Source organism: Nelumbo nucifera, chromosome 8 (assembly GCF_055504915.1).
Source record: "Nelumbo nucifera cultivar China Antique chromosome 8, China Antique-T2T, whole genome shotgun sequence".
NCBI lineage: Eukaryota > Viridiplantae > Streptophyta > Magnoliopsida > Proteales > Nelumbonaceae > Nelumbo > Nelumbo nucifera.
In genome coordinates, this window is record NC_142656.1 from 25,926,456 (window position 1) to 25,952,858 (window position 26,403).

The 26,403-nt window shown below is 38.1% G+C and overlaps 1 protein-coding gene across 3 annotated transcripts in view; it reads left to right on the plus strand.

The window, feature by feature from the left end:
• SDG4 (SET domain group 4) overlaps nucleotides 1-26,403 on the plus strand; it is a 63,126-nt gene that overhangs the window by 23,757 nt on the left and 12,966 nt on the right. For all 3 annotated transcript variants that reach the window (XM_010270160.3, XM_010270159.3, XM_010270158.3), the window contains 4 exons: nucleotides 17,706-17,799; nucleotides 18,005-18,083; nucleotides 23,110-23,281; nucleotides 24,041-24,121. In XM_010270160.3, the coding sequence (XP_010268462.1) occupies nucleotides 17,706-17,799; nucleotides 18,005-18,083; nucleotides 23,110-23,281; nucleotides 24,041-24,121 (426 nt within the window). The remainder of the gene's footprint in view (nucleotides 1-17,705; nucleotides 17,800-18,004; nucleotides 18,084-23,109; nucleotides 23,282-24,040; nucleotides 24,122-26,403) is intronic.

Sequence of the window (26,403 nt, forward strand, 5' to 3'; positions counted from 1 at the left end):
GGTTATGTTAAAAGAAATAGAGAAAATAATCTGAAATTAAGAAATTAAAGTTGTTACATTTGGGGAGAAACCTTTTAGTATGGTTTAGGTGATTATTAATAGTGAACAGCAACACTGCATGCCATAAGTTTAGAAACTAATGGCATGGAGTTGTGTGTACATGCATCCTTTTGATCCTTGCAAGATATGAATAAGTCCTGCTGCAAAAGGTTATAAGATTTGCAATGCTTTAATATATGAATTTTGATGCCTTCAATCGGAAAAACTAAGAACCTAAAATAACAAGGAAGAATTTATAAAGCACAAACACTCAAAGGTAAATTACCTAACGAAACAATTAATATTTATGTATTTGCACAATGTGAATGCATGCATTTCAACTTGATCCAATGTGATTATTGCAGTCATATTTTGACCATGATTTGTGTAATGAAGAAGTTGATAGAACTTAGGATTCTTTTAGTGGTAACTGTTAAGTATGCTCATTAAAATTGAAAACATGTACAATGATAACTACATAGATTAGGCTAGCCTCAGTGACCTAATCCTTGTACAATTAAATTACATCATTCGCTGGTTCGCCCCCAATAGATTCAGAAACATTGCTATTACCTTTGGGGGTGCATCTTGTACCTTTCCTTGGGTTGCATGTACTATCTCATGTTTATTGATGCTTCCTTAATAAAATTTTCACTTATTTATAAAAAAAATTCAACTTCAGGTCGCATCTAACTCTCTAGCCAGCTGTTTAATCTGTCTTGAAGTATACCTATGCTGCCAAGTGACCCTAAAATCCTTCTTCAGCCATTCCATGTTAAGACACTATCTAACTAGTAGCTTTTCATAAAAGAATTTTAAATGAAAACAATCTATGTCCAAATTACATTGCTGATTTTGATCTGTTTTTTGTTCCTCTATGCTGCTTGTCTAATTGGGCTCTCAATTGTTTTCTTATTTGTTTTTCTTGGCCAATATGTTCTTTCTATATTATTCTTTATTTGCATAGTTGTATATTCTATTCTTATGCTATTTGTGATAAACAACTGATTGTCACCTTCCTCTTACTGTTTGAACCTTAGAGAAGGTTGTTGCATGCTTCTGTTTTCGTAATCTATGAAATGGAAATGTGGCCTTTACTCATGTCAAATACATTGGTTACAAACTTGACACTTCATGAAATTCTTTAATTTTTCAAATTGTCATACCTGACTAAAGTACCTCTAGTCCTTAGTATAAAATTTGCTAATGAATTATGATTCTTAATAACTCAATGCAATTATTATAAATATTATATTTTTATCTATGTTTGGTAGTTTTTTCAACAATTACTCCATTATTTATAAAACATAATGTTTATTAAACATAAGGTAAAAATTAAATTGCTCTTGTGGAATGCGTAGATCCTATTTTCAGTCTTCTAAAGTTTGACTTATGATGCTTAAATAGAGATACTGAAATGGACACAAGTATTGGAAATAGGATACAACTCTCAATTTCCTATGGTCCTAGAACTGAGAATGAATATCCCATCTAATATGCTTATATCAGGTAAGATGTGAATCAGTACTCTAAAACTGATATAAACTTGGTAAAAATTAGCGAAGAAAGAAGAAGAAAAGTAGAGAACAACAACACAAAGGAAGAAGAAGAGTTCGAAATGTCTCTTCCCTTCCTTCTCTAATCCTTTTGTTAAACTTCAAGCATTAGGTTAATTACAAGTATGCCCTTAAGTGGGCGGCCAGCTTGGCAGTAACATAAAGAGAACTTACAAAAAAGAAATAACAGGCCCCTAAAGATAGGCCCATAAGCTAACAAATAAATAAATAACATATTACAAGAAAAGATACTAGGGCCCATTCGGCCTAGTCTCACTATACTCCCCCTCAAGCTGAGCATAGATGTCAATCATGCCCAACTTGCTTATATAGTGTGTCAGCTTCCCTCTTGGAACTCCCTTGGTCAAAATATCAGTCAACTGTTTTTCTGAGGCGATGAATGGCAAGCAAACTTCTCCCGAGGAAACTCTTTCCCGTATAAAATGTCTATCAACCTCAATGTGCTTAGTTCTATCACGTCGAACAAGATTATGTGCCATGTTGATAGCTGCGTGGCTGTCACATTAGAACATCATTGGCTTCACATTAGAACATCATTTGGCAACTATAGACTATTTCTTACTCCTCCATGAAACAATGTTCCTTGCCACCAAAGCACAATAACCCGAGGTGGATCACCTATCATCAATACAACCTGCCCAATCAGCATTAGTGTATGCTTCTAGTTTCATGTGTTCATGTTTGGCAAATAGAATGCCTTTCTCTGGAGTACCTTTCAAGTAACACAAAACTCTTTTTGTAGCAGCTAAATGAGTATCTCTGCGAGAATGCATAAATTGACTAATAGCACTCATTGCATAGGAAATGTCCGGTCGAGTCATGTAGAGATATAACAACTTCTCAATCACTCTGAAACACTTCCCTATCAGATAAAAATTCACCATCTATAGTAGAAAGCTTATGATTGGGATCAATAGGAGTGGAGGGTGGTTTAGCACCAAGTTTACTAGTCTCAACAAGGAGGTCAAGGACATATTTGCGCTGAGAAATGAAGATACCATCCTTAGATCTGGCAACTTCAATGCCCAAAAAATATCGGAGATCTTCTAAATCTTTGATCTCAAATTCAGAGTTAAGAAACCTTTTGAGTTTACTGACCTCTTGGGTGTCATTACCCGTGACCACAATATCATCAACATAAACTATCAAAAAGGTCACCAAAGAGCCACTTCTTTTCAAGAACAAGGTATGGTCAGATTGAGTTTGTGTGTAACCAAATGAGACAAGAGTAGCCCTGAATCTCTCAAACCAAACCCGAGGAGACTGTTTGAGACTAAATGGATTTCTGCAGTTTACACACCTTCCCTTGCATTTCCTTTCCATACACTCTCAGAGGCAAAGATATATAGACCTCTTCATGTAGATCTCCATTCAAGAAGGCATTTTTAACATCAAACTGGTGGAGAGGCCATTCAAAAGTAGCTACTAGGGACAACAAAACCCGGACTGAGTTCATCTTAGCCTTAGGAGCAAAGGTCTCAAGATAGTCAATACCATACATCTGAGTGTAGCCTTTAGCAATTAGCCTGGCCTTAAACCTCTCAATAGAGCCATCAAAATGATATTTAATGGCAAATACCCATTTACAATCCACTGGTTCCTTCCCTTCTGACAAGTCAACAATATCCCAGGTATGGTTCTTATGCAAAACATCCAGTTCAGCCATCATAGCATTCCTCCATTCAGGTTTAGATAGGGCTTCTGGTATAGACCTGAGTATCACATGGGAAGAAATAGAAGCAAGAAAAGAGTAGTAGGTAGGAGATAGAAGGCTATAAGACAGGTGTTTGGAGATACAATGGGTCGTACACTTCCGCTTGCCCTTGCGAAGAGCAATAGGAAGATCAAGGTTTGGGAAAGAGGTAGATGGGTCAAAGGAAGGCTCACCTATTGCCTCAGTAATGATGGGAGGAGCAAGAGGCTCTTCTATAGGAGTAGAAACAACTTGCCGATGTCTGAATCTGTGCTTCTGGTACCACCTTTGGAGAACAGGATGAAGAGGAATTACAGGAGGATGAGATGGAGGAGGAGCAAGAATACTAGAGGTATGTCCAGTGGGAGAAGTGGACACCTCATCAGATGACTCAAAAGGAACAGGAAGAGGAACTGTTGGAGACATAGCAAAGGGTTCCTCAGATTTCTCCCCCTCAGGAGGAATACTAAAGAAAGGAGTAGACTCAGCAAATGTGACATCTCGAGATACAATGCGAGTGCCACTAACTGGATCAAAACAACAATATCCCTTCTGCGTGGGGGCATATCCCAAAAAAACACATTTATGAGCCTTAGGTTCAAATTTGTGCCTTTGATGGCTGTAAACATGCACATAGCAGGTGCACCAAAAAATACAGAGAGGAAGAGAGAAGAGATCCTCATTCGGAAAGAGAAGGCTAAAGGGGGTTTTGAAGCCAAGAACCCGGGAAGGCATACGGTTAATCAAAAAGGTAGCACTAAGGACAACATCTCCTCAAAATTTTATAGGAAGATGGGATGCAAAAAGGATGGATCTGACACTTCAACCACATGCCTGTTCTTCCTTTCCGCCACTCCATTCTGTTGTGGAGTGTAGGAACAAGAACTTTGATGAATAACCCCAAAAGTTTCATGATAGGTTGAGGGTTTTCTCAAAATACTCCTTAGCATTATCAGAATGGAATATTTTGATCCGGGTGTTAAACTAGGTAAGAATGAGTTCATGAAATTTTTGCACAATAGTTGGTACTTCATCGCAGGATTTCATGAGATAAATCCAAGTGTAACGGGAGTAATTATCAATAAAAAGGATAAAGTACCTGTAACCCCCCATAGTAGGCAAATGATATGGCCCCCACACATCAAAGTGAACAATATGAAAATGAAAAATAGATCTTTTATTGCTTACTGAATAAGATTGTCTACAATGCTTTGCCAGTTCACACGACTCACAATGAAGACTTGATGATGACACTCCCTTAAACATATCTGGAAACAAATGACTCGAAGCAGAAAAAGACAAAGGACCAAACCGAAAGTGACATAAGATGACTTTGTCAACAGACTAACAAAACTGACTCCAAAGCAACTCCATGAGGTGGTCCAAGAACTCTATCAGGTGTGTCCAACAAGTATATTCCATTCATCTCGTAGCCACTCTCAATCATCCTCTGAGGTTGCAGGTCCTGAAAAACACAACGAGTGGGAAAGAAGGTTATGCTACAGTTCATGGATTTAGTTAAGCTACTAACAGATAATAGATTGCCACACTCTTCTTCCCTTGTCTTAGGTTCTTCACATCACTTTTCATCTTGTAGGCTCTAGCCACATTCAACTTCTGTGAATAGGTTTCAGACACTGTCCCAAATCTCCTTGGCCGAGGACATCCAGAGATAGTGCTGACTTATATGAGGCTGTATAGAGTTGACCAACCATCCTATGACTGTATAGTTCTCCTGCATCCATTTCTCAAATTCTGGGTCTGTTTCTTCGGGTTTTACCTTATTGCCTGTGAGATATCGTAATTTTCCTCTACTACAGACATAAATCTTTATAGACTCTGCCCAAGCAAGATAATTGGTTCCATCTAGCTTAATTGTGGTCACACCAATCCCTAGTTTTCAAGGCGCCAAGGCGAGGCTAAGCGACAGGGGGTGCCTTGTCGCCTAGGCGATGGATTTTTTTAAGTAAAACCATATATCCTAGGTGAAAGAATGGTAGGATCCATCGTATGGACGCTAGAAAGGTTGCGGAATGGGTGGGCGAATTTCAAAAATTTTCCTACCTTCTTCCAATTGGGAATCATATTCCCTAAATTTAGAATACAATATTCAATGATCTTACTTGAACCATAATCGAACCAGATCTGAACCAAAAGACAAGGGAGGAATTATACCTGATCCAGAGAAGCAGTATCTCCCAAAGTTGGTGTTCACGGCCATAGAGGACACCAAGATCCACTCCTGCTGAAGATGATGCATCAATATGTTGAACGGAACCAACAGAGTGTGTCCCACACACTGGATCCTTCAAAAGAATCCTTTGGAAACACTGAGCACCGAACCTTTTTAGTTCTTTGATATCAAGAACTGATTTCTTGATTTCTTTTCTTCAAAGATCGAATCTTTTCAGAGAATGGCGGTGGCTGGAGGAGAATTCCTAAGATGAAGATGGCGAAGAATGCTTTTCTTCTCTCTGGAATGTGTATGAGATCCTATCTCAATTCGCAAGATGATTTCTTGCTCAAAACCCTAGGTTCGAATTCTGTTGTTTTCCTCTTAGGGTTTCTCCTCTTTTCTTCTTGATTAAGAAATCTCCTAATTGGGAGTTATCCCAATCCAAATCAGCATCTTGATAGGGGATGATCTTAATCCTATCTGCAGATTAGGTTAGATAACTCTTGATCTTATCAGGAGATTACCATATTCAAATTTGATTTGAATTTGGTCTCCTAGAGTGGATTAGGTTAAAGGCCCAATCCTTTTGCTAACCTTAATCTCAGATCCGCCCCTTAAGTGGGTGATCATATCAGCCCAGTTCAAAATGGACTTTTGGCCCATTAAATAATCAGTGCTTAATTAGTTTCCAATCTGCTGCCCAGTTGGGCTTCTTTGTATGGCGTGGGACCCAAGCATTGATCTACACACCAGCCACATGGGTTCGGCCCAACCTTTATTACAAGGCCTAGCCGAATTCACTAAGAAGCCCAGTGAACCCCTGAGCCCATCATATGGACCCTATGGGCCCAACACTTGCATTAAGTGGTCCCTGGGCCAAGCCATCTTATAAAAACCCAGGGACTATGGGCAGGTGCAAGATTAGTCCATCAGGTATTGTCCTAAATGGCCTTACACTTAACCTCTCAGCCCATAATGATCAAGCATTGCCCGACAAGAGAGGATCTCTCCCTCGGTTGCAAGGAACAGTGCTGCACTCTCCACTCACATGGATCCCGGGAATTAAAACCATTTGCAAACATTTTTGAAACCATACTTAAATATATATCATATTATATAAATTTTGCAAAAACAAAATTCCAACGATTGAAATCAACTGCTGGCAGTTTGGTTTCCATCAGAGAGAGTGCATTCCCGATCATTACCTTTGTCCGACAAAGGGGCTGATCCTGTCACTACAATCACCCACTCAGATGAATTCTCAGACTGCCCCAACATGCCCAGGTTTTGACCCCCGCTAAGGATCTCACTGATTGGCATATTAAAGACAGCCCAATCCGACACTTAGTGAAGTATTATAATCGAGTCTAGGGGTCAGGTGTAACTTTCCAGTTTTGCCCATCTATCTCTAAGGTCTAGGGCAATACTGGAAATCTGGTCCGATTCAAGGATTCGAGTAATCCCATATTGCATGTGCCTTGGGTCTTACCCTGGTGGCCAAGACAGGCCATCCCAACACTTGGTGGCACACCAATATCAGCCTTGGCAGGATAAATCTTCCTAGACTTATCCAATGGCTGTGAACATTCAAAACTAACCGAGTCTCATTAAGTGTCCAGTTTTAGGGTCTTATATAGAATCATACCATACAACATGAATCAAACATGCACTTTATTTATTTACACTAAATATCAAAAGTACATCAAATTAGATTGAAGGTAAGGGCATACAAAACTGTCTAACACTAGGGTAGTTCCCTAGGTTTCATAACCATTTTTCCTTAATAATTATTCATAATTTTCATAAGAAAAGTATAAATTTCATGTTTAAGTCTAGAAAATCAACATTTTATGAGAAGAAAAAGAACAAAGGAAAGAAAATTCAAAAAATATAGGGGCTGAACCCCACTTTTGTTATAGGAAAGAAGAAAAGAAAAGGTGGAAGAAGAAAATGTGTTGATTAGACAAAATTTTAAGTTCTTCCCTTGCTTATTGGTTCGGGTTTTGAAACTTTTGAGGTTTCATCAAGGATCAAAATTTCAATACGATATGCCTTGTATCGGGTGTATTGTATTGTATCTTTGGGGTCCCGATACCTGTTTATAGGTGTTTTTGGGAACCCATTTTTTTAAATAATATATATTTAAAAATGAAATTGAAAACCAAAGAAATAAAAAAATAGGGGGAGTATCGTTATAAGTATCGATACACCTTTGCCAATACATAGAGGTGTATCGATACTTTGAACCATGGGTTCAATACAACAGTTGTTTGTGTTGATTAAATGCTAACAAAATAAGAAAATGATAAAAAGAAACTAGTATATAAACACATAAAATGAATATTCTAGTTTAATAATGCCTATTTTATAATTATAATGTCAAAAAATTAAAAATATAAAAGTAATTTATAACCTAGTGCACAAAACTGCTTGGTGACTGCCAGGCGAGCTCCCATGAGTGCCTTGTCGCCTAGGCGTTGCCTTGACAACTATGCACCAGTCAAAACGGAATCTATCGAGCCAAGCCCGGAAACCGGCACCTGCTTGAACTCACTTCCGCATTGCTCCATTAATCAAACGAAACTCAAAAAACCAGAAGTTTGGTTTTTATAAACTTACTTAAAGTCAACCCAGTACCCAGATGCTTGAAAACTAGGGTTTCACTGTGCCCGGTTGTTGGGGAGAAAGAGAGATGTAGCCGCTCCTACCAGAGCTTCCCAATCTCTTCCAAAACTGAACCGCCCTCTTTTAGAAGTCAAAAAACACCTCCCAAGCACAGAGCGCCACACCCAAAGCTTCACTTTTACCTTAACTTCGAAAATCTCTAATCGGCTAGGATTTTGGGTAGAAACAGTACAACATCACATCTTGGTAGTTTCCAGCCAGATTTTTCATCTCTCCAAACCTTCTACCAACTCGGCAAAAGGTCCTCTGAACTATAGAGAACCTATCTCTCCATACACTCTCTTAATCAAAGGGTGTATGGGAAAAGAGGAAAAAAAGGAAAAAAGGAAGAAAGAAACCTGCTCTGATACCCAGATGTGAATCAATCCTCTAAAACTGATATAAACTCGGTAAAAATTAGAGAAGAAGAAGAAAAGTAGAGAACAGCATCACAAAGGAAGAAGAAGAAGAAGAAGAGTTTGAAATGTCTCTTCCCTCCCTTCTCTAATATTTTTGTTAAACTTCAATCATTAGGTTAATTACAAGTATGCCTTTAAGTGGGCAACCAGCTAGGCAATAACATAAAGAGAACTTACAAAAAAGAAATAACAAGCCCATAAAGATAGGCCCATTAGGTTACAAATAAATAAATAACATATTACAAGAAAAGATACTAGGGTCCATTCGGCCTAGTCTCTCTACAAGGTACAACACCAATAAGTTAGTCTTGTACAGGTATCTGAGTGTTGTACCCATGTCATATGTCAATGCTTTTACCTATGTCTATGTAATATAAATGTAATCCATGATACATATCTAAGTTTTTAAAACAAATCTGACACCAAGGTTTGAAACATCAGTGTTCGTAGAAATATCAGTCATAAAAATATAGGAAACATGTTGGAAATGTAAAAATTATAGATATGGTGGAAACATCATGAATGACATATTGTAAAAATATGCAAAAATATAGAATGATATTTTACGGAGTGATAATTGAAGCATAGGTACACAGTTTTAAATTATATTCTTCCAAATCATAAAACAAAGCTATGAAACTATGGTTAATAGACTATGACTGTGAGGTCTTAGTAAGGTTGGAAAGGTGGCATGGAGCATCATCCCCGCTGCTGTTAAGTGGGCAGTGTGGAGTGAAAGAAATAACTGAATATTTGAAGGAACTCAGAACTCAAAAGATGTACTAAGGAAAATTCTGGGGATGATCCACTCATGGCTGGCAATACACCTGATGTTTAAAGGCAGACATCCAAGTGTATTTTTTGAATTTAGTTTTCTGTTTGTAAGGAATAGATAGTTTTTCTGTTTTTGTTTGAGCTAGATCAAAGTGGAAATCATGACCATTAGGCAGACAATAATACTGCTCAACTGCTACTATGCATGTCTACAATATTGTTGCCAACTTATGGTATTTATAATACCATCTCTTGTATTCTATATACTGAATATGTTGGTTCCAATAATATTTTGTGTTGGTACCCATGGAAATGAAAATATGTCATGGAAATATTAGGAAATATATTAACATCTATGTTAAAAGGCTGTTTATAGGCTGTTTGTCTTTTGTTTAATTTCTGTTTAGTATCGCAGGGGTACTATTGTAATTCCACCTCTTTTATATTATGTTATGGTCGCCCTAATATAAATACCAAAAAAGCTGGTGTCGCCAGCATTGAGTTTTGCTCACAGATCTCTCTTTTCTCCTCTTCCCTCTCTCTTCTCTCTTCTCTTCACTTTCTCTTCTGGATAATATGGTATCGGAGCAGGCCCATTTGATCTGAAAGGAGATCGTGAAAGCACTCTTTTGTCTTCTCCCTTCACTTGCTGCTGAATTTTTTCTCTGAAGAACCAAGGTAGATCTTTGGATTGACCTTAGAAGCTTCTCTCTTCCTTCTTTTTATCTTTTTTCCTGATTGTGAATCAGGACAGAACCAAAACAAGGCGATCCATCAACTGATGTGAGGTGATCAGCACCTGTACCTTCCTTTTTTGTAGGATCGAGTGATCCTTGTGGTAGTTGTAGGTCGGAGGTGACCTGTATGTGGTATGACAGCAGCTTTGTGGTGTGTTTGTAGGTCGGAGATGAACTGTGTGTGCTGTGACAGCAGTACGATGGTTAGTTTGTAGGTCGGTGATGGCCTCTAGGTGCCGTAATAGTAGTAAAGCATTTTTTTTTTTGGTTATTGAAGGACTGTGTTTGAATTAAAAGGTGGCTGTATCTAGCTTCCTGGTGCATTTTTTTCCAGAAATAACAGTGTGTGAAAGGGAAACAGGTTGGACTGTATTTTTCTAGTTTTTTTTGGAACTCTTTTGAGTGTGATCTGAACCAGTTATCATGAATAGTGAAGATTCTGCTACATTTGGTGTTTCCTCAATGCAGAATGGACTGAGTGGGGGTATGGATTTATCTTTCCCTATGGCTGTCATATACCTCTTGATGGTCTCAATTACTTAGAATGGTCGAAGGGGATTAGGTTATACATTACTGCAAGGGAAAAAAACAACATGGTAATGTCATGGCTCTTAGTGTCTATGCAACCTCAGGTGAGAAGAAATTTTATGTGGGCTGAAGCACCTTATGAAATTTGGGAACAAGCAAAGTCAACCTATTTTGAATTGTGCCACTATGCAAAAATCTATCAGTTATAGGCAGTCTTCTATTTGTAAACAGGGGGAGAGGAGTCTCTTTGTGTACTACTCAGACTTGTTTTCCATCTGGAAGGAGTTGGATCACTTTCAGAGTGTAGATTGGAATTATGGTGAAGATGCCAAAGCGTATAAGTCTCTTGTTTTATAGCAGCGAGTCTTTGCCTTCTTCTTTGGCTTGAACCCTATCTATGAATCCATTAGAGTACAAATTCTTGGAAGCAAGGATCTCCCATCTGTCCAAGAGGTATATGCTCTAGTACAGTTAGAGGAAACTAGAAGAAATCTGATGAATAATTCTAGGGGAGATGCAGTTGTGTCGGCAACGAAAGGAAGTGTTGTTACAGGTGGGGGAAATCCCTTTAAGAAGGGAGACTCTCAAAAAAGGGTGGATGACAAAGAAAAATCATGTTGCACCCATTGCTAGAAGTCTCAACACACTTGTGACACATGCTGGGACCCTCATGGGAAGCTGAAATGGGCTCAGGAATTGAGTAAGAAACAGGGTTCAGATCTGAATAAGAAGTTAGGGCAGCAAGGTAGCTCACTACAACAAATATGGCTACTCAAGAGAACCAACCCTTGACTACTACTGCAACTTAGACATACACCTCTGGTTCTGACCCTAGGGAGGATATCATTAATTCCTTCTGTGACCATTTAGAACTTTATGGTAGGGCAATTCGTCAGATAGATGCTCCTCCTCCATCAACTTCATATGTGTCTACATCAGATAATTCTGCTACAACTCTTCATGTATCGTCTCATTCCTCTGACTCTCCTTGGATAATTGATTATGTAGTGTCAAAACATATGACTGGTAAATCTATTTACTTTTAGACCTATCATCTTCTCTGGAAGAGACAAAGTGAGATTGGCTGATGGTTCATGCTTTTTTTTTATCAGCAAAAAACTTTCATTAAAAATAGAGAAATTAAGTTACAATAGATAAAGATTGCAGAGGGACAAACTGCAATTTCTAGCAATTAGTTACAATTCTGCCCAGTACAACATGATTCGTTCTCTACCATAGCTGGTCAAGGAACCATTTCTCTTCCTTTCGGTTCTACCCTTTCTAATGTTTTACATGTTCCATAATTCCCTATTAATTTGTTTTCTGTTAGTAGTATCACCAATTCATTAAACTGTTCAGTAACCTTCTTCCCTTCTTATTGTTTGATTCAGGATTTGGCTTTAAGGAAGATGATTGGTAGAGGACATATGGTGGATGGTATCTACTTGTTGGAGAATAAGGCTGGTGTTGCAGTCATAGAGTCTAAGATTCAGTCTAGTAAGAGTTAAGCTTATTTATGGCACAATTGTCTTGGTTATTTATCCTTTGATTCCTTAAGGATTGTGTTCCTAGAGTTGTTTAAGTCAGTGCCAGTGTTAGAGGTTATATGTCAAACTTGTTAGTTGAGTAAACATTGTAGAACTCATTTTTCTTCAAAGAATAATAAATCTGAATTTCTTTTCCATATTGTTCACTATGATGTTTTGGGCCCAGTTACTGTAACATCTAGAAGTGGCTACAAGTATTTTATTACCTTTATTGATGACTACTCCAGGTACACATGGGTGTATTCCATGCGAATTAGGGATGAATTACTAAAAATTATCCAAGATTTCCAAAGAATGATCTTCACCCAATTTCAACCCAAAATTCCAAATCTTCCAATCCGATAATGCCAAAGATACCTTCATAATGATCTCACGGAGTTCTTTGCTTTACGCGGATCACTCCGCCATAGCTCCTCTGTCCGAACACCACAACAAAATGGTGTAGCTGAAAGAAAGAACTCCCACCTTCTTCAAATGGCTCGGAGATTATTGATTCATATAAATGTCCCCAAACGTTTTTGGCTTGGAGCTATCCTTTGTGCTACTTATCTCATTAATCACATGCCCTCTCGATGGCTAGAGTACAAAGCCCCACATAAACTTTTGTTTCCTAAAGCTCCTCTTTTGTCTATTCCTCTTCGTGTATTTGGTAGTCGTTGTTTTGTCCAAAACCTGTCAACCACTCGTGGGAAATTGGATCCTCGTGTTATTCCTTGCATCTTTTGGGGTACCCTACAACTCAGAAGGGGTACCGGTGCTTTGATCCCGTCTCTCGAAAATATCATGTTTCTATGGATGTCTCCTTTTTTGAGAGTGAACCTTTCTTTCCTATTTCTCCTCAGGGGGAGTGTAGGCATGAGGAAAAACATGTTCATCTTCCTCTTCTGCTTCAGATTCATCTCCCTCCTCTTCTCGATCCTCCTCCCTTCCGTGTTTTCTGTCGCCGTCACAAATGCCAACCAAGTTCAAGAGTTGTGGAGAATTTAGAAGTTGTACCACCAACGCCATCAAATTCTCTGGGGATGGATCCTACCCAGCCAGGTACCTTAGTTTCCATTGATATTTCTAATCCTATTGCTATTGATACCTCTGGTATTGAGATCTTGACCTTCCTATTGCTCTCTCGGTTCCTGAATGGACATATGCAATGAAGAAATTAATGCATTACATAAAAATTGTACATGGGAATTGGTGGATCTTCCTGAGGTGAAGGAACTAGTTGGATGTAAATGGGTATTTATATTAAAACATAGGGCTGATGGCATAGTGGAGCGGTATAAAGCTCGCTTAGTGGCAAAAGGGTTCACTCAAGTGTATGGGGTGGATTATGCAAAAACTTTTGCACCAGTTGCTAAGATGAGCTCCATTAGGGTTCTTTTCTCTTTAGCTACTAACTTCTATTGGGACCTTCACCAATTGGATATCAAGAATGCATTTCTAAATGGTGATCCTAAAGAAGAAGTGTACATGGTACAACCCCCTGGTTTTCGGGTTCAAGGTAATGAACAAAAGGTATGCAGGTTGAAGAAGTCATTATATGGCCTGAAACAATCACCAAGAGCTTGGTTCAACATATTCCAGGTAATCGTACAACAAAAAGGCTACAAGCAATGTCAATCTGATCATACATTGTTTGTGATAAGAGGGGAAGGGAAAACTGCATCCCTAATAGTGTATATTGATGATATAGTTATCACTGGTGATTGGAAAGATGAAATTCAAAAATTGAACGGATTTATTGCTACTCATTTTGAGGTGAAAGATCTAGGTCCTTTGAGATACTTCATTGGAATTGAAGTTGCCTGCTCACAAAAGGGTATCTTCATTTCTCAGAGAAAGTATGTCTTAGATCTGTTATAGGATACGGGAAAATTGGGAGTGAAACCCGTTGATTCTCCTATTGATCCTAATCACAAATTAAGTGATTATGAAGGTGAATTCAGCAAAGATGTGAAGCAATTTCAGAGGCTTGTAGGAAGACTGCTATATCTCTCCATGACTCGGCTAGGCATTGCTTATGCAATGGGTGTTCTTAGTCAATTCATGCATGTCCCTAAGACCACCCACCTTGAAGCAGTTGAAAGAATTCTCAGATATCTTAAGAAATTCCCAGGTGCAGGTTTATTGTTCCAAAAGCATGGGCACTTGAAGGTTGAAGTGTATACTGATGTAGATTGGGTAGGATCACTGGATAATAGAAAGCCTATCAGCGGCTACTGTACCTTTGTGGGAGGAAACCTAGTCACATGGAGAAGCAAAATGCAAAATTTGGTGGCTAGGTCTAGTGCTAAAGCTGAATATAGAGCAATGTCTCATGGAGTGGTTGAAATAATGTGGCTAAAAAATTTGTTGAGTGAGTTGGGAATTGGGGTTTACAGTTGATGGACCTATCACTTTATATTGTGATAACAAGGCAGCCATAAACATTGCTGCTAACCCAGTGCTGCATGATAGAACCAAGCACATTTAGGTAGACGAGCATTTTATCAGAGAAAAGGTTGTCAAAGGGGAAGTGTGCACCCCCTATGTTAGGTCCGAAGATCAACTTGCAGATATCATCACAAAAGGGTTACATCACTTGCAGTATAATGATCTATGTGACAAGTTGGGCATGATTGACATCTATGTCTGAACTTGAGGGGGAGTGTTAAAAGGCTGTTTATAGGTTGTTTGTCTTTTATTTTATTTCTGTTTAGTATCATAGGGGTACTATTGTAATTCCCCCTTGTAGAAAGAATGGGCCGAATGGCTCATAGTATGCTCTTATATCTTTATGCTTCTATTCCTTTTGTTAATGGGCCTTTATGTTTCTTTATGTTTTATGTTTAATTAAGTTAATCACCCAATTAAGGGCCTTCTTGTAAATACATAAACATTGTAAATTATTTTTAATGAAAAGATTAGGGAAGGGAGTGATGTTCGAACAACTCATCTTCTAAAACCCTATTGCATCTGACTTCTTCTTCTTCTCTCTTCTCTCTTTGCTGCTGATATCTAACCTTTTTCACACTTTTTAAATCAGTCCTCTCATTCTTATGGACTGTTTTCCTTATTGGTATCATAGCGGGCTCCTTTCTTCTTCCTTTTTTCTCCTTTTTTTTTTCCCATATACAGTGTGTATGGAGAGCTGAATCGAATTAGTGATTGAAGAAAGTATTCAGCCTAGTTGTTAGTGGTTTTTTGGAGAAAAGGATGTTGTCTTGGTCATTATTCTGGCAGTCCTTGGAGTTTTTTGCCCAAAACTCTAATCAACTAGAGAATTCTGATTGCGGGCCCCACAGGGAGCTTTCACCTTGGCGCTCAGTGACTGAAGGGGTTCTTTTTCTTTATCTTGAAGACCGATCCAAGTCTTGTGTAGTTCTGTGAAGCTTACAGGGAGTGGCTATTGTTTTCCTGTTTCTCCCGGGTTCCGGGTGAGACGTAGCTGGTAGATACGACTTCATAGAGGTTGGTACTTGGTGTTTGCTTTTTCCTGTCTTCCTTGTTTATCATTTGAACTTGTTTGAAGTTCTTCTGGAGTTGTTTGAGGAAGATTGATGTCCCTGGTGTTGAAAATAAGTGTGGCGCGGAGTCCGGACAAGTTCCAAGAGCACCTGTAGACTCATTATTAGCTGTGACCACAATCAATCTCTGGAACTAACTATCTAGTATGGGTCAGAATCAATAAAAATACATGTTTGTAGTAGAGGCAAGTGGGGGTATATCTCCTGGAGCAAGAAAGCACCATCGGAAGATGACCCATCTTATGAGAAATGGTTGCAAGAGAATTATACTGTTATTGGATGGTTAGTGAATTTGGTGCAATCACAAATTAGTCAGCATTATTTATACTGTTATGTGCGAGTTCTGCTATCTTTGGCAGTTCATTCAGATTGGTCTCTTTATCAGCTAGATGTTAAAAATGCATTCTTGAATGGAGAATTACATGAGGAAGCTTATATGTCTCTTCACCAGGGATGTATGGCACAAACATGGAGGGAAAAGTGTGCAAGTTGAAGAAGTCTCTCTATGGACTCAAATAGTTGCCTAGGGCGTGGTTTGAAAGGTTTAGAGCTGCTCTTGTTAACTTTGGTTATGTACAGACTCTGTTTGATCATACCCTCTTTGTGAAGAGGAGAGGTTCATTGGTGGCATATCTCATAGTCTATGTTGATGATATTGTAGTGACTAGCACTGATGTGATAGGGATTGATGATCTTAAATCTTTCCTTCATACAAAGTTTGAGATCAAAGATCTGGGGGAGTTGAGGTATTTCCTTGGCATTGAAGTGGCTCGGTCTAAGGATGGATTCTTTATCTCTCAGCGAGTATGTGCTAGATTTTCTCACTGAAACAGGCAAAATGGGTGCAAGACTAGTGGCTACTCCTATTGATATGAGTCACAAACTTTCTGCCTCTAATGGAGAACTGTTGAAGGAGAAGGGAGTGTTTCAAAGGTTACTAGGGAAACTTCTACATCTTTGTATGACTCAGCCTGACATTGCGTATGCTGTTAGCTGCATTAGGTAGTTCATGCATGCTCCTAGGGACACTCATATGACAACAACATAACAGATTTTATGTTATTTGAAGAGTACTCCTAGGAAGAACATTCTTTTTGCTAATCATGGTCATATGAAACTGGAGGCTTACACAGATGCTGATTGGGCATGAAACATTGATGATATGAGGTCAACTTCGGGATACTGTAGCATGGTGGCATGTAATATTGTTTCTTGGAGAAGCAAGAAACAATATGTTGTTGCTAAATCTTCAGCTGAGGCCGAGTACATGGCTATGGCTCATGGAGTTTCTGAGTTACTTTGGCTTCGATCCCTGATGGAGGAACCACGTGTTGAGTATGATAAGCCATTGATGCTATATTGTGATAATCAGGCCGCCATCAAGATTGCCCACAATTCGGTGCAACATGATAGGACTAAGCATATTGAAGTTGACAGGCATTTTATCAGAGAAAGAGTGGCTTCTGGAGAAATTTGTCTACCATTCATTACATCTGAAGAACAATTAGCTGACATTCTTACCAAGGGAATCTCCAAGGCCAAACTACAACATGACACTTGCAAGTTGGGCATGATTGACATCTATGGTCAGCTTGGGGAGTGTAGAGAGAATGGGCCAAATGGCCCATAGGCTGCTCTTATTTCTTTGTGTTTCTATTCCTTTTTGTTAATGGGCCTTTATGTTTCTTTATGTTTTATGTTTAATTAAGTTAATCACCCAATTAAGGGCCTTCTTGTAAATACAAAAACTTTGCAAATTATTTTTAATGAAAAGATTAGGGAAGGGAGTGATGTTCGAACAAGTCATCTCCCAAAACCATAATGCAACCGACTTCTCTCTTTTATATTATGTTATGGTTGCCCTAATGTAAATACCAAAAAGTTGGCGCCGCCAGCATTGAGTTTTGCTCACAGATCTCTCTTTTCTCCTCTTCCTTCTCTCTTCTCTCTTCTCTTCATTTTCTCTTATGGATAATAATCTATAAATGAATTCAAGGTGTTTCTTTATAACTGTTCTAGAATTATGACATGAATATGTGATCTAATAGGGTTCAATGCATAAGTTGCTCAAAGTCTTGTCATTGCTCAGAGGCATGCACAAATAGACCATTCCGCAAAGAGAAGAAGATTAAAATTGTAAAGGTAATCTTACACTAGAATCAAATAGTCTTATTTTCATTTATCTTAATTTGTATTGTAAGAGAAACAAACTAGCTTACTTTAATCTTAATTATTAGTACACTTCAAAGTTAGCATGATCTTAGTTAAATTTGTAAAACTTTTCTTTTTGAAGTTTTTTTGATAGATAACTTTTCTTTTTGAATTAAGAGTTTGTTTTCCTTTCCAGACTCAATATTGTGGATGGGGAGTCGTGGCAGCTGAGTTCATTAAGAAAGGGGATTTTGTAATCGAATACATTGGGGAAGGTGGCTATGATTACACCCATTCAGCTTATAATGGCTTTTATTTGTTACACCTTTTCTTGTTAAAGTGTTTATGTTTTATCCAACCAGAGAGTTCTCACCAACACAAGTATTTGCTTTTGCATTAATATCTCTTTAGTTTGTGGTGAAGGATTCATGTGCACACTTGGAATTTGTATTTATTTAGTTGGATACTTGTCTATTTGGCTGAGAATGCTCCTTTTGTTTGTTTCAAGGTTCTTATTCATCATTGGTTGTTATGTCAAGGAAGGTTATATGTCTGCAAAGGTTTAGTAAAAAAAATATTTTAGTATAGAAGAAAGCATGAGTTTTAAAACAAGGCTTTCTTTTTGCTTAGCACATCAGCAATTTTTAACTTCTTGGACCTTTTAAAATTCTTTAAGGTCTCATCCATTCTTACAGAACAGGTCAATAGTTTTGTAGTTTAGGATAATTTGTGCACCTTATAGTTTTTCTTTAGATCCTTCTTGAATGTTGAAGATTTGGTTTGTCTATGGGGGTTATGATTTCAACCCATGGTAGGGGCTTTTCTTTAGTCAGATTCTCTTGACATATTTGTCCAATAACAACTGTATACATAGAAGGGGTTTCTTTCTAGATAGTGTATAACTTGTCTAGTTTGTGAGCACATTATAGTACATGTGCTCCCGAGTTCAAGGTGCCTTATGGAATATGATTTTTTTTCTTTGCTATTTAGCATGTGGTGGGTATCTCCAGCTACACCGGAGGAGGTCCACTTTGTTGAAGCCCATCCCTTTGGCTTTTTGCTAGGGTGCTTGGGAAGTAGGGAATAATAGAATTCTTTGTTTGCATCTACTACCCAAGATACATGTAGTCATCCTTATGGATTGTAACAAGAGAGAAGATAATGATTGAGACGAAGTCAAATTGTGGCTACTTAGAACCCTAATCTTTGTTATAATCAACCTAATTACAGTTAAAGGTGTAATGATCAGATTTCCCTTAGTAGGGGATGGCTGATGGGCCTAGGATGGTCCAATACAAATTTTCCATGAACTCAATAACAAAAAAAGAATACAAAGACTGAACCAACTGAATAAATAAAAGCCCCATAAGAACTAAATGCACAAAGTAGAAATATGCAGAAATAAAAGACCTGTAGAAAAGATGAAGAAGGAAGTGTTCTTGAGCCGCTCCCTCTCATTATTATTTATACTTGAGGTTAAAAACAGGTACAATGACAAGTATGCCCTTATATGGCAGCTGAACACAAAAACTCAATAAAGAACTTAAAAAAGGCACTCTAAAAGACTCCAAAGGGTCCCAACAAGTGTGCTATGGTCCCTACTACCTATCTAATCAAATAATCAATAAAATTAACTCATAAATCTATAGAAAATCCTCAACACATACGTTTCTCAAATCTCAACAAAACCTAAAATCATTTTTAATACTTTTAACTAGTGCTATGCTTCTTCATTCTTCTTAATATAAAAGATTTTTATTAAAAATAAAGAAAAATGAGATCCTCCTTCTTCTCCCTCCTTCCTCCTTATCCCCCCTCCTGTTAAGTAGGCTTGTGCCTCCTTGTGTTCGGGTGGCTTAATCACCTCTTACGTTCTGAACTATGCCTCATGCCTCTAGGTAGTGGAACGCCTTGCGTCACACCTCCGCATTTTAAAACATTGCTTTCATGTTTTCAGAGGGGATGATAGAATTGTTATTTATCATTTAAAATGAGACCCTTTTTAAAAAAAAAAAGCCTTAAAAACAACACTTTATGTATACACCCATTAGCGTATCGAAATTTTGAACCTTGTTTTTAATAGTGCCATTAGCATGATAGTTGTTGGTATACATCCACCTGCAACCAACAAGTTCTTTTTCATCAGGCAAATTAACTATTTGCCATGTATTATTTGAGATAATGCCCCTGATACAATTTGTGGGATAGGTTTAAAAGAAATAGAGGCTAAAAAGGAATAATAGGAGATTGAAGGCCATAAGAAAGATACTTAGAAATGCAATGAGCAGTACACTTATGTTTACCTTCTTGTAAAGCAATGGAAAGGTCCAAGTTAGGGGAAGAGGCTGAAGGTGGAGTAGAAGGATTAGATCCCATCATGTCATAATCAGTAACTAGTTGCATAGGAGGCTCTTAAGATGAAGGGGGAGCAACCTGTGCATGTATATATTTTCTGTGAACCTACATACATTGGATGGAGAATGGAGAAAGAATAGGAGAGGTGAACCTGGGATTTGAAGATGGAGTAGGAGCAGGAGATGCAATAGGAACAAGAGTAGGTGGCACATTAGATACAAGAACAAGAAACAGGAATAGGGGAATCAAGGGAGTCAATACAAGGAACTAGAATTGGAAGAGGAGAAAATAAGTAGGATTGCTCCTCCATTGAAGGAGTAGGATAAAAAGGAATAGGCTTAGTAAATGTGGCATCTATAGATATAAAACGGCTACCACTAACAAGATCATGGCAACAATAATCCTTCTGTGTGGGGGCATAACTAAGGAAGATACACTTTTTGACTCTGGGTTCAAACAACTGATCTCTAGTCAATACCACACCTGAAGTTAGGGTTTCACCCACTTTGGCTTTCAGGAGGAAGAGAGAAATTGCAGCTGCTCCTATCAGCCTTCCTGGATCACTTTCCAAAGGCAGCTAAAACAGACAAAAAGGCTCCTACAGAGCCCCAAGTGCCAGTCTCAAAATACCTCTTTTAACCCTTACCTCAAGTAGGATTAGATTCTATTCCAATTGGCCCAGGTTTTTGTCGGAAATCTTCAGGAATCTTCTAGGCTTCAAAAACAAACTGTGAGATCTCCAAAACCTCCTACCAATTAGGTGACAGCATTCAATGATGATCCGCAACTTAACCCTCTATATACACTGCTGATTCTAGAGTGTACGGATTCAAGAAAGAGAAAGAAAGTGATAGATCACTGCTCTGATACCAAGAAGTAAAATAAGGTTTGTTTATTTAATCAAGAAATAATGAGCAGAAGTGAGAAGAGAAGGGTTTAGGTTACTAGAGAAGAGTTGAGAGAGAGAAATAGGGTATGGGAGAAGAGAATCAAACAGTACCCCAGCCCCCTAAATTGTATTTTATTAGTTCTACTGATGAAACAATGTACAATTACAAGAGTGTCCTTAATTGTTAGCTGCACTAATCATCACTTAAGCAACTAACATACTGAGGCCCATAAATATAAAGAGAAATAAGAAATAAAGCATATGGCCAAATAGCTCTATAATAAGCAATCCATACATGGTAAAAATTCTTGTGTATGGATAATATTTTAATGAAGATATTGGCATACTTACGAAGCAAAATGCTGGTATACTATTGGTGCAAGATCTGCACTAATCATCACTTAAACAACTAACATACTGAGGCCCATAAATATAAAGAGAAATAAGAAATAAAGCATATGGCCAAATAGCTCTATAATAAGCAATCCATACATGGTAAAAATTCTTGTGTATGGATAATATTTTAATGAAGATATTGGCATACTTACGAAGCAAAATGCTGGTATACTATTGGTGCAAGATACCCAAATATAGAACTAGGGGTGCAATTTGGGTGGGCTCAGGTTGGATTTTTGTCAAAATTTGAATGGGCCTGGCCTGAAGGCCCAAACCTGATTGCCCAAAGCAGTGGACCACTATACAGGACCAGGATACACAGCTCTTTATTCTCAAAATCTGGGACACATTCTCAAGATACAAATACTGTATCCAGTATGTTGCTGTCATGCTCTTACCTCTAGCCTTTTTCTTCTTAAAACAAGGAGTGGGCAGTAATGAAATGTTTTAGGCTAACATGTAAATTAAATGATGAGGAAAGGGTAGTAGGGGTCACCTATTGTATTGGCTGGATGTACATTTTGTACACACTTGCTCATAATTAATAAAATTCATGGTTATCAAAAAATAATTTTGTGTAAGCATTGTTAAAATAAACTACAGGTATACTGGGCATGTTAAGTTATCTGGCAATGATAGATAATAAAATTGCTTCTGGGTTTCCTATAATCATCATGAAGGAGAATAGTTCCACTCCATAATATAAGAGACGATGGTTGCCTATAAGATGATGTCTGCCAGCAATATCATTGGCTGTGGCCTTGCATGTTACTGGGAAATATTTTGGCTGAGGCAGAGATTACATGAGATGTTTGATTTGAAACCTGAAAGAATTGAATGATTTGGAGGTGACATATAATTTCACATTGGGACAATACGCAATTGGTTTTTTAATGAGGCTTTTGCTCATGCAAGACTCAATCAAGAGTCAAAGCTTCTTGAGTCTCTGAGTTACTGCTTGACTAAGATGCATTCCTTTCTGCAGTGGTTCTTGACCAAGTGTGGTTCCAAGTATGACTTGACTTTTTGGTTCATGGGACTACCCCATCCCCTATCCCCCTAACAGTGCTCCCCCACCCCACCCCACCCCACCCTCACCCCACAAATCCTGGTGGCAGCTGTGTTTGATCCCACTTCCCATTTATCTGCTACAACGAGTCAGAGATCCTACCCAACTGAGCCGTCATCAGTTGGGTAGCATGACTTGGATGAGTGATGTATATTTCTAACCTTGGTTTAGCTACATTATTAGATGAGGAGTTTTTTTTTGTTATTTATATAATGTACTATTTGTCCATTTCAGCCTTTCCTTCGCTATTGCTCTAACAAGTAAGACTATGATATCTATATCATCACACCTCTTCTCTTATTTCTAATATTACTACCTGCATCATAAGAACATCCTTCATAATTCCTTTTTTTTGGGTTTGGAATATTCCCTTTGTCAATAGATGCTTTTTTGAATTTCTTTCAATTGAAATGTTTAATCAGAATCTAGAAATTCTCTGTTGACATGCATCATTTTTAAAATCTCTCTCTCTCCCCGCTAAAGTAGTAATGTAAAACAAATATGGGTTATTATTTAATTTACTGTCTTTAGTATTGTATTCGTTTTACATGTTCTTCTCATGCTTGCACCTTTTAATTTTTTTTTCATTCAGTCATCAATGATGCTTTGTGTGAGCAAAGGCTCTGGGATATGAAATTTAGGGGTGATCAGAACTTTTACATGTGTGAAATTCGGAAGGACTTCACAATTGATGCAACTTTCAAGGGCAATGCTTCTCGTTTCTTAAATCACAGCTGTGATCCCAATTGTAAACTAGAAAAATGGTTAGTACATTTGATTTTTTTTGTGATCTACTTTTTCTTGGCATATTGCAGAATTGGTGACATCATGTAGAATTAGCTTCTCTCAAACTGTAACAGTTAAGGGGAGAGTGTATAAATGCATCCAAGGCCAGTCATTCTCTTCACAACTGATTTCTATGTAGGCATGCCATCAACCAACTTGCCTATCTGGAACCCATTTCTTTCTAAATGTTATGGCCCTCTTTCCCCCAAATATAAAAAATAAATGAAAAAACAAAAAAAACTATTTGATCTTGTATTTTACTGCAACCCGGTTTTAGTTCCATACTGAGAAGTCAAGATCCTAATGTCTAGTTTTGTGCTGTATCATACTGAAGTAACTGTAGCATTTAAACAACCCAATCCAGTGAAATTGTTTCCAGTAAATGGCTTTGAGTTTATTGAAGATGATGGAACATGGTGTTTTTGTGACTGGTGTACATTCCTAGCCTATATATGTATAGTTTCTCACTGTACAAGACTCTTACATGTACATGCCTATAGTGGTGTTTTAATGAATTACTTTACCTTCTTTCAATGCATACATACACACATGCAAGTATGTATGTATATATATAATACATACATACAACGCATGTATGTATGTGTATAAATACATGCATACGCATGCATGCATGTATATAATTTATTGAAGATGGCCCTTGAGTACTTTCTTTCTTAAAGTCCATGTGATATATGGACCATGACCATCCTTATGATGTCTGTTTCACATTCACATAGGCAAGTTGATGGGGAGACACGTGTAGGTGTGTTTGCAGCTCGTTCTATAAATGTTGGTGAACCACTTACTTACGACTACAGGTATACATGGTTATTCTTTCTTGATGAACAATTCCTATTTTAATTTAAATTTTGTTCCTGTTAGTATTAAAAGTCCACTTAGCAAGTGCTGGTTTTCTTGCACTGATGTAAGGAAGTATGGAAGTTTTTATTTACAGGTTATACTTTCATAAATTCATTTTTCTTATTCCATTTACTTATATGTACATGTCTTATTTTATGTTCTTTCAATTTTTATAAGTTTGACAAATCAATGTTGGTAATGGCAAAGAAAGAGGGTGGGTGCTAGATTTGGATGGTGTTTGGTTCTGTGGTTGTTTTTTTTTTTTGATGAATGATAATAAATTTATTAATTCAGAAGCAAATTTAGAGTGAGTTCATACAACATCCCAGGGAGAGGCGTGAGCTGCAGCCCCTCCTTGAATCTTACAAGTAAACTAGGAAAGAAAAGCAAGAATCACAACTGAGCCCAAAACAATTCTTCCCTATTTACCCTTGCTTAGCTAACACATCTGACAAAGTATTTGCTGATCTCCCCACCCACTATATAGTGACCAACATATTCCTTGTCAACCAACTAAATTTCTTCATTTCATTCTTGTAACGCCACATAACCTCTTCAGGATTTTTCAACCAACCCACCACCACTTTGGAATTATCCTCGATTGTTAGGTGTTGTACCCCCAGCTGGTTTGCAAATTGCACCCTTTGTACAACAACTAAAAGTTCTGCTCTGATGGAGTCCCCAATTCCCAAGGGACCTGAGTAGAGCAACAAAATCTCTCCCTTCTCATTTCTCAAAGCACCCCCCATTCCGGATAATCCTAGATTACCCATGCTACTTCCATCAAAGTTCAACTTCAGTGAGCCTTCGGATGGAGGAGACCAGCTTGTAATTGATTTGTCCTTTAGGGATGAACACCTCGCTACTACTGACCAATTTCTCCAAAGGTCATTAAAGGAGAATTGATGAAAGATTTCCAAGGTCTTCAGCCAAGGTATTGCACTATTTAACACACAGTCTTTCAATTCCTGACTGCTCGTTTCCTTTTCTTGAAAAATTCTAATATTCCTTTCTTCCTAAAGATTCCAAATCAAGGCAACACGAGCACATCTCCACATAATTCTCCCTATTTTTGTAGGCCAATAAAAGGTAGAATGGTTGAAGAGCATGTGAACTTCTGCTGGTAGACTCCAACTACTCTCAAACAATGAAAGTAGCCAAGCCCAAAGGTCTGCAGAAAAGGGACAAGATATTAATAGGTGGTAACAATCCTCACCGTGAGCTCTACAGAGGATACAGCAATTAGGAGAAATACAGAGGAAAGGTCTTCTCTTTTGTAGGTTATCTAGAGTGTTTACTTTCCCATGGAATACTTCCCAGCAAAACGCCATTATTTTTTGGGGAACTGGCCTACACCAAATTTCTTTTGACGGAAAGGGTTGGTGAGTAGAAAGTTGAGAGATAGACTTAAAGAAAGAATCACATGTGAAGGTTCCATTGGGTCATGGAGTCCATACCCTCTTATCTGGCTTGGAGGGATCCAAACAAACTTGATTAAGACAACCAAGCAAGACAGAAAGAGATTCAATTTCATCATCCCTAAGTCCTCTATGAAACCCAAAATTCCAAGTAGGATCTAAGGGTGTTCCTAAAGGTGAGACAAATTTTGAGGCCACCTCTTTTTTGTACAAAGAAACAAAAAATAGCGAAGGGAACAGATCCTTTAAAGGTGTGTCTCCTACCCAAATATCCTCCCAAAAATGAGTAGTGTTGCTAGAACAAACTTCATACCTGATAAAATTGAGGAATTGAGGAAGGGTGTTGTGAATGGCCTTCCAAGGTGCTGCTAGGTTAGCTTGCCTTGATACACCAGCATCCCATCCATTCTCTGACCTCCCATGATTGCTTCCCACCACCTCATGCCACAATCTCTCTTTCCAATGGCCATCTCCACAACCATTTCCCTAATAGAGCTTGATTTTTTCTAGTTACCCTCCCAAGTCCCAAACCCCCCTCTTTTTTACTTCTGCACACAATTTCCCAGTTAACCAAGTGATCCTTTTTTTCTTGTCCCGACTCCTATAAGAAATCTCTCATCAACTTCTCCAGTTTCCTAGCTTCCCTAACTGGTATCCTAAATACAAACAAAAAATAGGTAGGTAAGTTAGAAGGTAGCTCTTATTAGGGTAATTCTCCTTCCTAAAGAGACATAATTCCTCTTCCATGAGGCTAATCTCTTCTCAAACTTTTTTATCACCGGGGTCCAAAATCTACTACTCTCCTTAGGATTTGCTTCTAA